This window comes from Ischnura elegans, chromosome X (genome assembly GCF_921293095.1).
Source record: "Ischnura elegans chromosome X, ioIscEleg1.1, whole genome shotgun sequence".
Taxonomy (NCBI): domain Eukaryota; kingdom Metazoa; phylum Arthropoda; class Insecta; order Odonata; family Coenagrionidae; genus Ischnura; species Ischnura elegans.
Window position 1 is genome coordinate 79391843 of NC_060259.1, and position 18767 is coordinate 79410609.

The following is an 18767-nucleotide window of genomic DNA, read 5'->3' on the forward strand; positions in this document are numbered from 1 at the left end:
AAATAGATATTCACCATGAAAAATGAAAAAATTACAGTAGAGACCGGCAGGCAGACAGTTTGGTTAAAGCCTACACCTAGCTCAACTTATGATATCCAACTTACCATCTCCATTTTCTGAGCAACACACTAAGTCATCCTTTCCAGAGAGCATCAAATCTGCCTTCGCAATTCCAGCAACACCATCATTCATGTGCTCAGTAAAAACTATATCTCCTGAGCGACTATTTCTAGCATCAATTTTTCCATTAGACCATCCAGTGATCAATTCTTCTACACCATCTCCGTCAATATCAAATCCAATAATGGATACAGCTTGATTTTTGGACTGCAATATCAGAAAATTTCTTTTAATATGGATGAATTTAAAAGTGTCCCATGATATGAATAAAGTTTTTTAATTGAAGGTTATTAGATTTCATAACTAAAATACATCACATTTGAAAACAAACAACACAAAAAATTAAAAATATTTCATAAACTAGATGAAAACAAATTATGCAGCACTTCCCCTGAGGAAAATCTCAAGCATTTCAATAACTAAGGATGGGACACTTCCATAGGCGCCGACTCCATGGGGCCTGAGGGGGCTCGAGCCCCCCCAATAATTCAAGAAATTAATTAAGTCATATTATGCTTTGTAAAATCACAAAAATATGTTGGTATTTTTAATTTTCCTTGTTTGACGATAGTTACCTTTTAAAATACATTCAGTGATGATATAAAACAATAATTATTACGGTATTAAACATGTTAACTGAAAAAAGTGGTGTGAATCATGATAGTGTTTCGGGGCTGCGACATACTTTGAATTTTTCCCGGTGCGTGAACCTTCGGGTACAAACTGGCGGGCCAAGAGGGATGTAAGCTGCCTCCCGGTTGATTTAAATGGAAGAATGACTTATTTTTGCTCCAATAATGATCACAAATTGACCAAATACAACATAAACCCTACTGAAACCGGCCAGACAATAATGGGAGGTTTGTGGCGTTTTGGACCCTTTGTGTTACCGTAGTTACTCACACATAAGATGGCTTTGAAAAAAGAACAATATAGGATTTTAGAGAAAAAAAGAAATTGGACCTCCTTGCTCCTACTAAGTATTATGGATGACGTTTTGAGGGAGAGTGGGGGTTAGGATTTTCTTACATGGTCTTACGTAACGAGGGACTGGAACCATATTACGTAAGATCTTGTCCGTATTGTAACATTGTATTGTTCTCCAATAAAACTTAGTTGTGGAGGTTAGGCATTCGCTCGCTACTTTCGTACATTTTGTAATCTCACCCCTACCATAATGCTACTCATCTGTCGCCTGACTGCCTGGCTACATTGCCTTCATGGTCAACCAAAACAGGATGTATGCAGGAGACATTGGTTGATGGATTGGTCACTCCCCCTCACTACATTGTTGTGGACGGTGCAACAAAGTTGCTAGTCAGAAATTGTCGATTTGCGCCTGGGTATCAGATGGCATTGCTGCCGCACCGGGCTCATCTACACGTTCGCTTCCGAAGCATACGCAGCTTGGAGTTGTCTGCCGCGAATCCTTCTCTCGCGCTCATATAACAACCCTGATTTAGGCGAGTAAAAGCCAAAAATCCTCATCCTACTTGTAAGTAAATAGGGTATAGAATTGAGTTTTAGAGACTTTTTAGAATTATAATGACTTTTAATGATCAAGATCAGCAGAAATAATGGCCAATAATGGTAATAATGACCAATTTGCAGCCTTGCGGGCCAGCGCTGCGGCCGCGGCGACTGCTAAAGGACTGAATCGGAAAGCAGAAGCACCTGAAACCCTGCGCGCCTCCGCCTCGCGTCGCCTTGACACTTCAAGACATTACGACGCCGCTGCAATATGGAGTTCACCCTGCTGGACTATAAAAGTTAGTTTTGGATGTACAACCAAAAGCAGGTTATGTGCACTGCACTGCTCACAGTTTAAACTTGGCAGTTGTAGACAGTCTCCGCGCTCTTACATGTATGAGGGATATTATGGCTTTTGCCAAGGACTTAATAAACACCGTAAGGGAATCCACCAAAAGGATGGGACTTTTCAGAAGCATACGCTGTGAGAGCGCCAACGGTCAACCTGGTCTACGACCTCTTTGCCCGTCTCGATGGACAATGCGAGCTTCCAGTATTTTGAGAATAGTGAAAAACTTTGAAGAACTTCTAGAGTTTTTCAAAACATTTAGTGCAGAGGACAAAACAGAGGCTGGTTACAAATGTGCAGGCTACCTTGAGTCAATGTTACAATTTAAGACTCATTTATTTTTACGTCTTTATTGCCATGTAATGAACCCAGTAGAGGATGTCAATGAAAAGATTCAATGCTCTCATCTAAGTGTTGCTGATCTCGGGAAAATATATGAGGGCTTGATTTGTATATTGAATGGAAGGCGTGATAGTTTTGAGCACTTTTGGGAATTGTGTTTTAAAGAGAAACCTTCACAAGTTAATGATCCTTCGCTTACTCGGAATCGACTTATGCCAAAGAAATATTCTATTACGACAAATCCAGCTCACCGCACACTTTCAAAACTCCAAAGGATTACTACAAAGCTATCTACATTGAAGTTTGTGAAACGGTGCAATCTTACATTACTGAGCCGTTTGCATCCACTGGACTCACGCAGGTTATTGCAGTTGAACAAGAGTGTTTGCTTCCAAAGTAGTTCCATTAACCACAGCGACAGCAGAACGGTCATTTAGCGCCCTTAGACGTCTGAAATCATGTCTTCGATCAACAATGGGACAGAAGCGATTGAACAACTCGGCTGTTCTCCATGCCTACCGAGATGTTTCGGATGAATTGGATATCCGACCAGTCATCAGCGACTTCACATACAGTAATCCGGTCAGACGGTCGACATTTGCACCTTTCTAAAGACACTCTTGCACTAATAATGGTATTAATAGAAATATTAAAAATCTTTATAAAACAGATATATTCATACAGAATGTTACATTTTCAGTTTCAAAATGTTAGTGATAGGTAAGTACTGTATTTATGTATTATGATTATATCTATGTTTCGTACTATAGCACTGTATTATTTATTTTCAAGTACTTCAGTATTTTTAGAGAGTAAGACCCAATTATAACCCGCTATTTACATACTTGTTCACTGAAAGTATTAGGCGTACTTTATAAACGTTGCTAACTGTATTAAAGGATTAACGTTGAGATATTGTTTTAATTCAATGAACCCGGAGTCTTCTTCAAAGTAAACTTAAATTACCTACATCACTTATTAATAAAAGTGCTATTGCTGTGCAACAGCAATATTTTATGTTTTATTCTTTTTATGATAGTTTAGGATTTATTTATATATAATTTTAATTTGTTCAGAGCTACATATTCACTGCTCTGTAATAGTCTATGAGCGTAATTATAACTGTAAATGAAATTAGCTTTTTACCAAAATACAGTGCTGTTGATGTTTTGTTTCTTTTTTCAAAGCCAAAAAATGTGTCAGGCTTGTAGAGTTTCCCGAAGTGTCGAGTTATAGAGAGTCGAGTTTTCGGGGTTCTAATGTTGATCACATGACCCCTCTAAAAGGCTTAAAAAAAACACTATTTTTTATCTAAAATTTAGAAAATTTCCCGAGGCAAGACCGGCGGTATGGGCCCCCCCAATATTTTTTTATAAGTCGGCGCCCCTGGACACTTCAGTTCCTCGGTTCTTGGTTCCACCAGTTCTTGAGCTTGGGATCAGAACCAAATCCAAAAAGAATCCAAAATAATAGGCACAAAACCCTTGCTTCTCATAAGTTCCCTCGCAGCATAATGATACATATATTTTTGATAACTCTTCATATCAAAAACATGATGTTGGTCAGAAGAAAGTGGTATCTTTCAGACTTGAAAATGACAAATCATGCTGCTTGGGTTCCTTGAGCACAATTTACATTAAATATATACTATAAATAGAGCAATGCTATGGTTACAATCACTAGGGAGATAGCTTGATTGTCATTTTGTCTAACAAAAATCATTAACAGCTTCTGAAAATTATTCAATGAAAAATGAAAATTATTGAAAAACAGAACTAAGAGCATGAGCCAGTGCCAGGGACCAACTTAAAACTGACAGGAAAATGGAAACAGCTCATCATTACAAATAAAACCAGTAGTAAAATTAATGACAAATTATGTACAGTCGGATCCGGATTCAACGTCTGCGCATGTAACGTTTTTCCGCATTTAGCGTTTATTTTTTAGGGTCCCGATTCATTCCCTATTAGGGCAATGTAAAAATTATCCGTATTTATTGTTTCCGCATTTTGCGTTTTTCCGCATTTATGGTCGTAAAAATTTTTCCCGCACAAGATTTTTTTGCCCGATTTTACGTTTTTTCATGACGGCTCATGCAAATTGATTATCCAAATCTTCGAATTTCTGCTCATCAACAAGAAGAGTCTCATGAAAGTTTACCAAGAGTCAATAGAATCTACCGGGGAACGCTTCTTCAACTGCTTTCTTCCGCGAATGCAGCGCTGGGACCTTCAACTCGCAAGCTAGGTGATTTGTCTTCTCGTAATGTTTCGCTCCCCTTCTGATCCAAACACCAGACACTTTTTGTATCAGATCCGATCTAATGGAGCAAATTCATCCCTTAATTACCTCCAACTACCTTATCCTTCACTTCGTGACCTTCGATGATACGTGACGACTGATGACACGAGTCATATACTCCGAGGGCCGCTACAATGATGGTTTCCTTGTAATGTTTTCAATTGACGGCTTATGCCCCTTTCAACTCTACTCTCTACGGGTAGTCCATTGTTAGCCTAACTTTCTCTTTTCAAAAGAGGCCCAATATCATTTGCGCAGTTCACTAGAAGATTCTTCTTATAATCCATTCCAAGGTCAGTTTCCACGGAGGAACAGCGAAAGAACCGAGGAAGTGTTTCCCCTGTCATGATTGTGAGTGAGAGCATTCTTTCCCTGCGGAACCACATTATTCTACATCGAAATTTAGATATCCCGGAGCCCATACACCGACATGCGGCTGGTTGATATCGCTGCCGATTCAAAGATATTTATCTGGTGCTATTTTATGTCAAAAGCGAATGAAAATCGGAGTTTTGACGAGCTATCACGGTCCATGACTCTAAATAAATCGCTCATGCTGGAAAAAATCACCGCATAATCACGGTAAAATAGACGAGCGCGGAAAAATACGAAAATCCAGCAGGAATCCCTTGGTGGTTGACTGCGACATCATAACTCGGACGAAATTGCCAAACTCCGGAGGCACTGACAATTTTTCAGATGAAATCCAGTTCTATTGAAGATTAAAACTTTTCACTTAACAGAGTTTAGCTAATCGTTATACAAGGTCCAACCAAATTTTATTAAAAGCGGCCGAGAAACGGTGAGTCGGAGTCAAGGTTATCAGCGCGCCGCGTACCTAAGCAACTTCTCCCGGCTCCATTCGTCCGGTATGAGGCCGCGGATATGACAACGAATCTGGTGTTATCACACCATCGACTCGTACGCATACTAGAAAAAAGATTCTCCATTTTTGGATGACCTCGAAATCCAAAATGTGCGCACAGGAGGCTCATAAATCGCTCGTTTCGCCGAGGCAACAGAAAACGTTAAATTGGCAAAATTCCAGTAAATCTCCCTTTTCCTAGATATTTGGTATTTTAGAATTCGGGATTAGCGATCTTCTGCTGTCCCTTTATTTCACTCATCTTCATTGATGCAATGACGATTTTTTGAGTACCTACTTACACCTTTTTTATTTTATTAGAAATGCTATAGTCACCTACATGTCACGTTTACAGAAAAAAATTTAAATTTTCTTCGAGGCCACTGAAATATGCGTAAAATGGAATCACTAATTTCCATAATAATATTCCGTGTGGGAATGCTTTTAAGTTGATGAATAATTTTCTTAAAATATTTCATTGAAACAATTGTCATCTTCTTATTACTTATTTTTACTACCCATTTCTTTTGCTGATTCCTGAGAAGTATTATCCAGCCTTAATTCGGCAAATAACATTTAATCAATGAATTTGTTGCTGCATGCAGCAACTTTTAGTTATTTAAAATAATATTTTTTATTCATAAAAAGCCATTCCAATCATTACAGACCCTCAAAACTGAAAAAAAAATGGCAGGCCCTCATTTAGTGTTTTTCCGCATTTAGTGTTTTAAATTGTGTCCCCGCTGAAAAACCTTAAATCAGGATTCTACTGTAATTACATAATTATACACCTTAGCATCTTCCTTTAGACTTTTATCACTGGCAAGAGCATAAAATATCACATACCTTAACTCTCCACCATCGCTGAAGCTGGTCATACATCCCAATGGTTCCATTGGATAATGCATATGCAAATGTTACCCCATCCAAAGGGACCAGTTGAGTCACGACCTCAGTTTCTGTTATCTCAGAAACGATCATTTCATTCTTAAAAGCAGTGATTTCATAATCTGCAGACCCCACCACCAACTGAAAATGCAATTAATGAATATGTTGTCAGCTTTGCAACTCTATGCTCCGAATGTGGTAGCCAATAATAATAATAATAATTTATTGATACAACATTTACAGTTCATAGCATCATTACCAGCTACAAGTAAATTGGTGTCTCGTATTAGTCAAACAGGAAAAACACAAATGCAATATATAAAAACCTACATTAAGGATATACATTAAAATCATTACATAAATTGTATAAATGACAAACGTAAGTGAATGAATTATGAAGGGAAAACATTTGAGGCATGATAGAAGACTTAAAACAAATTCTATTCAATTATGGTAAGAATTGAACTCTAATATATTTTTAGTCATAATATATTCATCTTTTCCTAATAATCACATTGTTTTATTTTGACGTCACTATCACCATATAGTACATATGTCCCTACGCTAACCCCCTGGGCCCTCCCTCATAGCCCCTCCCCTCTCTTCCCTCATCCAACATTTTCCTTGACCCTGCCTCCCTTATATCCTACCAGTTCCCTCTTTAATGCTGAGAATGTAGCAGATGCTTCAAAAGCTCCAGTAATAACATTTTTGCCATGAAAGTGTTTTCTCCTCTTCTGTGTTTCTGTTTTTAGTGATAATGTCTTGCTAGGCCTCTACTTCCCATATGGACACAATATGGGCTGCGCTGACTGTGGATGTTACCGCAAGCACTGCCACACAACCCACATCTCCATTTTTGGATGTGTGGACAACAAGTGTGTTGATCCTGAGGGTCTCATATATATTTTACAATTATCCAACAACATACATGCACATTGAAATTATTCATCCACAAAAGGATAGGAACCTAAGGAAATCCACATTTTGTTTCCCAAAATTATCCAAGAAAAAATAGGTTTATGCATACATATATGTATGATGTAGTTCCATAAATCATTACTATCATGCCAAATATAACCATAATCTTTCACTAAACTGTTTCATACTTCCTCATCCAGGTGGGAAATTCAACAATTAAAATTAAAAATAAGCAGTGTGAGGGTTTCCAAAGACTCACCTCATTTTCTCCATCTTTGTCAAAATCAACTAAGGCCATGGAGCAGACACTATCTCCCACTACATTCCAGTATACTTCACTTCCGCTGGCATCAAAGCCTCGAACACAACAGTTACCACCAACGAGAGCCACAGGATACTTTCTGCGACCAAAGTTACCAATTGATATCGAATTCACACCATCTTTCACCTATGCCAGATAAAAGACACCATAACTTCAATAACACATAATATTGGAGTAATAATTCACTCTTTTTTTAATTTTTGAACAATAACTACTGTTATTTCTATAAGTATACATATATACTATTACCAGCAAAAAATTGAATGGTTGGGTAAACAAAACACTAGAAAATATGCAGTAGAAATCATCTGTTGTTTCATTAATCGATCCTCTGCTTATCACTTCACAAGCCATTCCTCCAGCCCCTTCCTCTCTCCATCCTCTTAAGACTTTTTCCTAAACTTAAGATAAGAAACTTAAACCCACAATAACAAGAATTTTATTGGAATGGGTGAAAAATGTCCTAAATAGACCAGTGCGCCACCATAATACCGATACCAACAACTGGTGCACACTGCTATGCTGCCACTAAGCCTGCTCAAAATAGTTTTATAAATTCTGCATTTACTCAGTCATTTAACTAGAATGAATTTTCATAATTTAATCTTAATTTTACGCTTCATAATGATTGTATTAAATTTTCAGCACTCTGTGACCAATTAGTGCCACATGGACTATTGGAACAAGACCCTCGGTGGGTCTCATAGAGGATATGCTCCTGGGATTAGGTCTACAATTCAAAGAATTTACTGTGAGGATGGGAAGGAAAGCAGAATGACGTGATACCACGACTTAAGAGCTCAACAATGCCTCTAGGGTATGCAGGCGGAAGGGAAAAGGATGGAAGAATCCTGTGCCGTCATTAGGGCAACGCAAGCTACCACTAGCAAAACCAAATAAGCTTTCCCAGAGAAATGAAAGATCATTCTATGAGGAGAATGATCCAAAGATTTTTCTCAAGAAACACCATACGGATTATTAGTATGGAAGCCACCACTTGCAGCAAAAACCAGCTCTGGACACTGCTGTTAATTTACATTTTTTGGATTTCTCTTCCAACAGGGCAGTTAATCGAAGCTCTATTGTATTGCCATAGTAACATTGAACAGGTATTTACAATAGTAAAAAAATTAGACAAACCTTCTGATAGAATAGATCAACATTTTTGTGCACATCATATGCATGCAAGTGTGAATCAGTCCCAATCAAAAGTACATCATTCTCTCCATTCTCATTCAAACAACCAGCACAAATGGATGTGACCACTTGGTTGATATTCATTGTGATTATATCATTATCTTTGCTGCTGAAATATTTCCTCTCTTTTTGATTCTTGCTCTTTGGTTGATATATCAAGACCTGTGGACAAATAACACTTTAATTATAGTTTACATGGCTGAAAATATGAGATAAAAAAGTTTATTCACTATGGGTTTGATAGGAGAAATGAAAAATAGCAAAGCACTAGAGGGGCACATAATTTTTTAGCCCTTCTACTCCACCAGGCCAATATATTGGCCCTCGCTGATTGAGCGAAAAATGCCAGGGGCCGATTTATCAGCCAGAATTATTTCACTTTTTCTGTGATTGTGGCCTTTTCAACGGCTGTAATAGGGTAGTTTCCTTCATCAAAGAAAACGAAATGCATTGATTGAGAATCGCTACCCACCATTAGTGTATTCATAATATACAAATTATTTGGTTTAAGAAATCACAGCTTAGACGAATGTTAACTGTCAATTTTAACCGCATTTGAAAAAGGCCATGCGATTCCACTCCACGTGACGTCACAGGGACCTAGTTTCTATACGAATAGATAGGAGTTTTACATCGTCTGAGATTACCAATGCATGCATGAGGCACAGAGCTCAGGGAAACATGTCTTAATAATCACCTATTAAAACTGGCTAAGGTCGGAAAGTTTTCTTCGTTTGATAAGGTATTAATAAACCTTATTTAAACCAAGTGCTACCAGCTAGCAGGGTACTCTGCTACCTGCTAGCAGCCTGCGTCGCATCAGCGCTCAAGCCTCGCCCCGAGGTCACCGCACAAGGCGGGAGGGGGAACCAGAAATGCGTCACACAGACTTTTTCCCATCATTCCTACTTAGCCGTTCGCGCGCTTGAAAATTTTCACTTTTCATTTAATCGCAAAAAATAGATATAGTAATTCAAAAATCTAAGAGCGTGAAATGCGTACTCCAGGAGTAATAATCTTTTGATTTAGGCAATAAAAAAATAATAGGAGACCACCCTATTAATGTAAACCCCCACAATCTATCTATGGTTATAAGATGTAAATATATCTTAAGAATTGGGAAGAAATCTAGACGTATAAAATAAAATTAAGTAGCTGAAAATTTTTAAATCTGAAATGTTGCTAATTCCGAAAAATACCATTGGCAGTCTTCGTACATCCCACCTGAAATGGGCTGGCAGTAAAAGGATTAACTGAGAAGTGGCCCCATTATAAATATCATATGATCTTCTCCCATAATCTTCTACAACAATAAGGACTGTAGATGCAGAATGAAAAATATCACCTGATACACATAGATGCATTAAAACATGAATACATAAATTGGAGTATGGAGGATAATAAAGGTGCCTCCTTAGGTTGCTCATTTATTATTTATTTGGTAGGATAAAGATGCCTAGCACCTCCTCAAAGGTTATGCCCCAGCAATACCCAACACAATTCCCTCAAAATAAATTTATAACACCATGAGGGAATTAAAATTTTCCTCTTTAGAAAAAACACAGCTCTCTGTATCCTACTGTAGTAATTTTCCAATTTATGTCATAGAAAGAGCTTGACAAATTTACATCAATAAAATGAACTTTTTTTTATTCAAAATACATATATTGGTTAGAAAGAGCCATAATCATTTTCGATGGTAGCTCTTGGGCACAGCTACATTGTGCATAGCTACTGATAAGACTCAAGCTTCCGTGGCCACTGTAGGTTGCATAATCATCGAGAGATCCAACCTCAATTCTAATAAAGGAAGTAGGAAGAGATTGAAAGGTATGCATGCTACATCAGCCTGAGGAGGGAGCTGCCTGCCGAGATTGAGTTGCAGATGGAGGCTTTCAGGTGCTTCTTCTAGGATTTACTTTTCACAGCCACTTCTATTACTGTTAATTTAGAGGTTCTATGCCTGCTATTCCAGCCTTCTCCTTAAAGGGACTGTGGACTCACTGCCTCTCTAGACTCAGCAACATTTATGTTCTTATTTCTTTGTCTTGCAGAATTATTTAGAATTAGCGACTAAGACCAAGCACTACTGAGTTAAACTCCATCGCCATAATAAAAAATTACAGGTAATTTTTTAATTTCTATGCCCAGGCAAATTCCCAGTCAAATTTTTTAATCTGACCTAAAATAATCCGTGCTTCACAACAGCAGAGTTCTCTTTAGATGTGTCATTGCAGATATACTTGCCATATATGTCTCATATACAAAGAACATGCAAAAAGATTGTCTACAAAGGTCATCTACTAAGAGACGTGTTTCTCTTTGTAGATGACCTTTGTCTTGGTGGTGTCATTAGATTTCTGGTTCATTTACTTGTCAGGTTCAATATCTCATTGAGGGAAGAAATCTGTCAAATGTATGAAACCAACAAGAAACCACTCAATGCAGATGCAATGAGCTTAGTAAGCACGAAACAGATCAAGAAACAGTAAAGTACAGGTTTATTTACCATAAGTTCTATCTAAATTGACAACTACATAATTAAATTGGTGATGGAGCAAATCAGAGGGTTGAATTAAAGTAAAAGATACAGTGTGCGGCATGATACGGTGGAAATCTTTGATATTCAGCTTCGTAAAACCACTTGTCTGTTTCCACACACTTTTATTTAAACCGACTGTGGTTTTTATAAAATGGGAAGTTTTATAAACAACAGACTGGTCTGGCTATAGGGTCACCATTATCACCAATCTTAGCAGAAATTTTCATGGCCAATCTAGAGCAAAACCTATTCAAATCTATAAATCCCCTGCTCAAGAATGTTGGTAGGGTATTTGGAAGAGGCGACGGACAGCTGAGGTCATTTGCGCCATTAGGGTAGGGTGTGGAAGGAAGGGTGGAGAGAAACCCGGCGTCGGCATTAGCCTGCTCTTAACGAAAGGCGCCAAGGGGACCACGGCTTCAGGTCCCATCCGATGGATGGAGTGTTACGCTTAAAATGTCCTCCACACAACATTCAAGCAGGGATCAAGCAGGGACCTCAGCTGTCGGTCGCCTCCTCCAAATACCATACCATACTTTATTGATTTTGTTCCTCTAGTTATGTGCCATGCATTTACTTAAATCACTTTTCTTGGGTTTGAAGAAAACTTGTTCAAAATTTTGAAGGGATCTCTGAAAATTCTCTGCCACTGCTGGGATTTGAACCCAAGCCCGCAGGGTGGGAAGCCAACACTCTAGCCACCACACCAACCCGACCCCCCAAAATCAACAAAGATCGAGCAAATAGGTAACTGTTATAACTAGGTACCACAACCTGAACAACTACAGCTTCCTTCCCTTCCACCCCCTCCCTAGTTTTGATCCTGGGTGCACCCTCGGTAAAGTGATAAGAAAATTATGCTCAAGAAAAGCTTTGAAACTGGTGTTTTTTTAACTAATATTTCCGGCTCCAGTCAATTCCAGTTTTAATCTAAAGAACCAGTGGAACTGAGAACCAAAGAACTGAACCAACCCATTACTACTCAATACCAACCAATGCAGTTACACTACCACCATAAGCACAATCATTCATTTGAATATAATCAAAAAGGAGAATAATATTCCTGATTTTTGAATGATAAACTTTGCTGTTTCCACAATTTGGAACTTTATTTTCAGGCAGTCTCTAAAAATTCTCTGCCACTGCCAGGATTTGAACCCGAGCCCACCGGGTGGGAAGCCAACACTCTCGCCACCACACCAACCCAGTCCCCTTATCCTTAGAAAAATTTCATCCCCATTTACACTGACGGATCAAAGTACAACTCAGCCTATGCATGTGCAGCGTTCTCTACTCTCCATGGAGCTTTGAAGGCAAAATTACATCCTCTGCATAGTGTCTACACAGCGGAACTTTTCGCAATTAAGATGGCTTTGGAAGCTTTAAGTGACGATGGTGGCTCCTTCGTCATTTGCACCGACTCCCTTAGCTCCCTACAGTCTATTTCTGGCTCCTCACCCATGCACCCAATTGTCCAAGATATTCACTCAACGCTGCTGACCCTCAAGAGAAAGGGAGTCATTGTATGCTTTCTCTGGGTTCCGGGACGAGTGGGGATAGCGGGGAACGAAAAAGCAGACGTCTTGGCCAACGAAGCTCTAAGCGATGAAGTTCACACATCAATGCTAGTTCCATACGAAGACTTGAGAGCGTCCCTTAGAAGAGCTGTGCTTGAACAGAGGATGGAGTCGTGGAGGACTATGAACGATAATAAATTACAAAGCATCAAGGCGACAACTTCAGCTTGGCCCTCCTCGGCCAGGAACAATCGAAGGGAGGAAGTGGTAATTACTCGGCTGAGGATTGGGCACTGTCGCTTGACTCATTCCTTTCTCTTTACGGAAGAGAAGGAAGCGCCTCAGTGTGATGAGTGCGGATATCTTTTAAGTATCCGTCATATCCTGACAGAGTGCGACAAATACCGTGACGCGCTGATTCGGCTCAATATAGGGGGGGACCTTGAATCCCTCCTCGTAGACAACCCGACTAATCTGAACGGTATAATTTTGTTTCTCAGGGAAACGGGTCTGTTTAATCAAATTTAAATTTTTATAAATAATGTCTGATTGTTTATAATCTATATAAATAAATTATGCAGTGACGATCCTTCTAATTTAAGACTTGAATCTAATGACTGAGTAATGGTGCAGAATGACCTAGCCGTCGATGCACCCAAACGTTCAATACTACTCCTACTCAAGAATGTTCGTTCTTGGTATCGTTATGTGGATGATATTTTATGTATGTGGTCAGGTACCTCACGTCAGATAGATGGTTTTTTGTCCCTTTAAACTCAATTCACAAATCAATTAAGTTCATCATAGAATATGGAGGAAAAAATATCAACTTCCTAGATTTAAGCATTTCCATTGAAAAGGGCTATCACGATTACTCAATCTACCGTAAGACTACTTTTAGGGACATCATAATTCCCAACTCTTCTATCCACCATCCTTCCCACAAAATAAACTTGTACAAAGCAATGATCAATAGATTAACAAACATCCCAATGTCTGTAGAAAATTTCAACTTGGAGTTAAATGACATCAAAACCATTACGATAAGGAATGGATTAGGCACACATTTAATTAACAAACTCATAGAATGTTCTAGACGGAAAAAAGCCCTTAATAAGATAACCCGCAAACCAGAGAATAGAGACAAGCCATCTAACTGGTGAAAGATACCATTAATCCAGAAAATTTCCTTTTAAACGTGACAAGATTATTTCAAATGACAAAATGAAAGTGGCTTTTTATAATCCATTTACACTAGGTCCCCTCTCCAACTCTCACCACCCGCCCTATCACCTACTTCAGATTTCCCAGCCACCCCTTCCACCTACCTTCTTCCTCCCCCACAGATACCACATGATATAAAAGGATGTTTGATTGCTTGTAACTTTTGTACTTGATGATGATGCCGCTGCGTCGAAGCTAGTCGTACCGCGTAAATAAATTGGTGGATTAATACAAAGTTTGTTCGTTTTTATTCATCAACTCTCCTTTCTGGAATCCATCCCCCAGATTTCGAGTTCATCATCCATTCTACTGTGGTCATCATTATCTTTAGCCAACAATCCTAAGATAGGATTGACTCAGCTCTCCATTCCTTTCTCCTATCCGCTAGCCTTTTCATAGCAACACATTTCCTCTCCTTTACATTCTTTATAATCTGTCCTATGCAACTCATTCGGGGCCGTCCCTTGCCCTTCTTACCTTCCACCTGCCCTTCTATGATTGTTTTCATCAGACCATCAAGTCTCATAATGTGGCCAACTAAGTTGTCCCGTCTTCTACATAAGGTTCTTAGAAGACTTCTCTTTTCTCCCACTCTTCTTAGTACGTACTTCCTCATTACTTCCATGGTCAATCCATTATATCTTCAATTTTATCTTAAGTCTTCCACTGTAGGTAGAAATATTTGAAGGAGGCCAGGCCTTCTGGAGGGGGCAGCATGTCTTTGAAACTTCTGACCTTTTGGTCGAGGAACCATCGGGAAGGCTCTGACTATTAGGTAATGACTACGTGAAACGTATAATCAATCACTGAATGAACTTCTTTCTGTAGATATATAGCTATAATTAAGCATGAAGTTTTTCATGAGCTTTTTCATACTTTTCTTCTTAATTTGACACAAAAACATTAAAATCCATTAAACAGTTAAAAGGTTCATCGGTTTAACAGTTAAATTGGTTAATCCAATAATGATACACTGGCATTGGTGGCAGCGGTGTAAAGTCCATGACTCCCAAAGGTCGTGGGTTCGAGTCCCATCAGGGTAGGTTGACCCTACCCAGGGTATGGGTTTTTGTGAAAGTCCATTGTTACTGATGTTGTTAAAATCTCCTCACGTATATGCCTTAAAATATGAGCTGTTTTCGGGGTGGTGAATATAAATAATACTTATTCCATGCAGGTGAGACTACCATAGTAAATAGAACATAATGGGTTTTAAGTATGCCAGGACTAGTCATGGTAATAACTTTTACGGGAGTCACCCACAATACACAAATTGTGCGAAAAATCATTTGTCCTGACCAGGATTTGAACCCAGATCCCTAGGAGAATGATTTTTTTCTGTGGATTTTTCGCAGAGGTATTGGGGACGCAAGTTCAGAGCAAAAATCACCATTCATCAAAAGAATTTGGCAGATGGGAGGGAAGGCAAAGCTACGATGTAAGAAAAATCTTCCTTACTCTGCCATTCTCTCATAATTTTAAAATTAAAAAAATGTGGAAGTTATTGCAGCCAACTTTTCATGAGCTGGAGAAATTATTAAGGCTTTGTTGCAGCAACACTCATGGAGAGAGGATTGCCTACAGAGAGAGTAAACACCAACAGGCAACAAAAACCAATGCAAATAGATGAAGACTATCTGAGACGTGGTGATCCACTCAGCTGGAGTTTGCCACATCGACTTATCAGAAAAAGGATCAAGGGCATCGATTTTTCACCACAAATTTTCTTCCTTGGCCTCCTTACTTCAAGGATTTCATTTGGGGATGTCTAAGGCCCTTATTAGATGAGGTAGCCACGCGACGTCGCCAGCAGCAGTAGCTGGCGACGCACTGGCTACCAAATCTAGTAGCCAGAATTTTTTCCGCATTGATAAAAATATTTGTCGTGCAATCTGACCGAGTGGCGACGTGAAACTGGCGACCTAGTGTAATATGCTAATAGGTATGTAATATGCTATATGGAACAAGTAAAGAGAGATGTGAAAGAGAAGAAATACGTAGGTGTGAAAAGATTAGCTGATAGGAGAACTGAGTGGAGAGCTGCATCAAACCAATCCTAGGATTGTTGACCAGTGATGATGATGAGGTATGCTAAAACGCAGCGTCGCCAGTATGGGTTGCCAGTGGCGACTGGAGTGGCGATGGGGCCCGGTAGCCAGTCAGTCGCCAAAGTGTGGCTACATTGCTGGCTACCCTCGTGTAATAAGATCCATAAGAATCAATGACCCATGACAAGCTGAGTAGCCAGTTTCGTCGCTGGCGACGTCGCCTGGCTACCTCATCTAATAGGGACCTAAAGGCTTCACCAATACTTAAAATCTTGGACACTTCAATCAGCAGCCAAGCACTCTACCAGACTAAGCTACCATGCTTCCCAACTGTCTCACAAATAAAAATAACAGGATTTTAGGGCCACAAACTGAGCCAATGGATAGGCAGGAGAGACAATGGATTCAAAAGAGGGAGTGCATCATTCTTAAAAATCTTGGTTCTGCCACTAACGCTGGAGTGTGCTTTTAAACTATGGGAGCAAAGAATATAAATTGCTCTTTCAGAGGTTTAGAAAATGCTTGAATTATTTCCTCAGTTACATTTCTCCTTAGGCTGCACGGTCTTTCTCCTATCTCTAAATTTCTTGCTGTGGTGAAGCTTCAACGCTGCAAGTTTCCATGAGATTACTACAGGAATATCAGGGAAAACAATGTCCTCCACTGTACACTTTTTAAGCACCATCTAAGGCCAGCCAGTATTATGAAAAACCTTGACACCTGGCCTCTGATAAGCTCAGTGCTGCCGAGCAGGAATTCAAGTTAATGGTGCAGATTGGAACTGCAAGCTATTAAGACAGCAGCTAATCATTGATGAATTCTCGCACCTCATCCAATTGCTATCCCATCCCCAATCAGAGGACTTCCCATGTTTTATCTAGAATTGAATTAGTAAGGCCTTATAATGAGGAAATATACTTTAAGAACATTCCCAAAACTGCAATCATTAGGCCTCTTAGGCTGCTCATATTTCCCTATGTCATATGACAATGCAGCAAAGACATTTCGGATTTTTTCTATGAAGTGCTCAAAAGCCTCTGTACCTTAAGGGCGACACCAATGCTCTCCCCCTCGGCAGATAAAATCTCCCTCTTCCACAAGACCCTAACTGGCACAACTGCCTTAAACAAATTATGCAGCTTACAAATATTAATAAGAGAACAGTTCTCCATATCAGAACACATGGAAATCTTAACTGGGTTCATACCAACTTCTCACTTTCAATTTTCCTCATTACCAGTCCAATTTTTAAAAATTTCTAAATTCTACCTTTATATCAAAGGCAAAGACGCCATGAATAGGAATTCCAAGGAAAAATGCAGCAAACTTTATTGTGAAATCAAGTGGAGCAGTTATAGTATTAGCAGCTGTATAGTCAACTAGCACTGCGTCATGCCACCCAGCCAGGACAGCAAAAAAAAGCCCTTCTAATTGCTTGAACGTAGCAACCCTCCATGAGTTCAACTACAATTTTCATTCCTTTTCTGATCATAATGAGTTTTTCCCCCGACCATTATCTCATTTTCCCTGCCTTTTCCATGACTTCCCCAAATGGTATAAACTCTCATGTCTAATGTCATGTAGATATCACAATACGACAACCTCATTCAACATAAGCCAATGCCAGCAACACTTAGGAATTTGGGAACCTAAAGATAACAAAGTCAGAACTGGCCCCTAAATCACAGTATTCCAATCATCATTGAAATAATTTAATAGCATAGACAAAGGTGAATCATCAGTGAAGCCCCACGGTGAGGCAGGGTCCCTAAAATGCCACGTGTTTTTACATGCAATATAAAGGTGAGATATGCTGTTCTTCAAAATGTAATCCAAGCTATTACAAAAAAGTGCTATCACACCCAGTGCTTATACCATGGTGCTGAAAAGTGCACATGCCAAAGAAGTCAGTGATTCTTAGTGGCATACTTTCACATTTAATTCTATCTACTCAGAAGCAGTACAAATATAAAATGGTGAGAGTTAATATTGGGTCATTCCATGTCAGTTCATCCAGGCATGACACCCACCGACTCGGATTTTGATGAAACTTGCCAATTTTCATCCTTCCATGCTGGAATGAAACAGTGTAAAATATTTCTTGGCTATCTCTAATAGTTTTATTTTCACGACCATTTGAAGTTTGGGTGAAACTGCAGTTTTTCAATGAATGCTGTCTCCAGAAGCACTTGCGCCTCCAGAGGGAAATAATTTGTCTCAGCCATAGTTTTCATCCGATTCTTATGAAAATTTGCAGGTTTACTATAGAAGTCATGAGGATTCCAAAATCTTATTGAAAAATATCCTAAGGAATATTGGAAATTCTCTAAACTCGTATGTTTCATAAGATTTTAGAATATTTTGCGTCAAAAACATGGTTCTATAAAACATCAAATTTTGACCTGAGGCAATATCTGAATCAAGCTAAATTATTTTTTCTAATATTCCTTAAGGTATGACCCACCACCTGTGAAAATAAAACTATTAGAGATAGCCAAGAAATATTTTACACTGTTTCATTCCAGCATGGAAGGATGAAAATTGGCAAGTTTCATCAAAATCCGAGTCGGTGGGTGTCATGCCTGGATGAACTGACATGGAATGACCCAGCAAGCAAAAAGCCATGAATTTTATTTTTACAGGTGGTGGGTCATACCTTAA

The 18767-nt window shown here is 39.0% G+C and overlaps 1 protein-coding gene across 3 annotated transcripts in view; it reads right to left on the bottom strand.

Annotated features, from left to right (window-relative positions):
- The window catches only part of LOC124170875 (Bardet-Biedl syndrome 2 protein-like), a 37227-nt gene that overhangs the window by 15734 nt on the left and 2726 nt on the right, over window positions 1-18767 (bottom strand). For all 3 annotated transcript variants that reach the window (XM_046549892.1, XM_046549890.1, XM_046549891.1), the window contains 4 exons: window positions 8719-8937; window positions 7516-7704; window positions 6294-6476; window positions 105-327 (listed from right to left, as the gene is read on the bottom strand). In XM_046549892.1, coding sequence (XP_046405848.1) covers window positions 105-327; window positions 6294-6476; window positions 7516-7704; window positions 8719-8937 — 814 coding nt within the window. The remainder of the gene's footprint in view (window positions 1-104; window positions 328-6293; window positions 6477-7515; window positions 7705-8718; window positions 8938-18767) is intronic.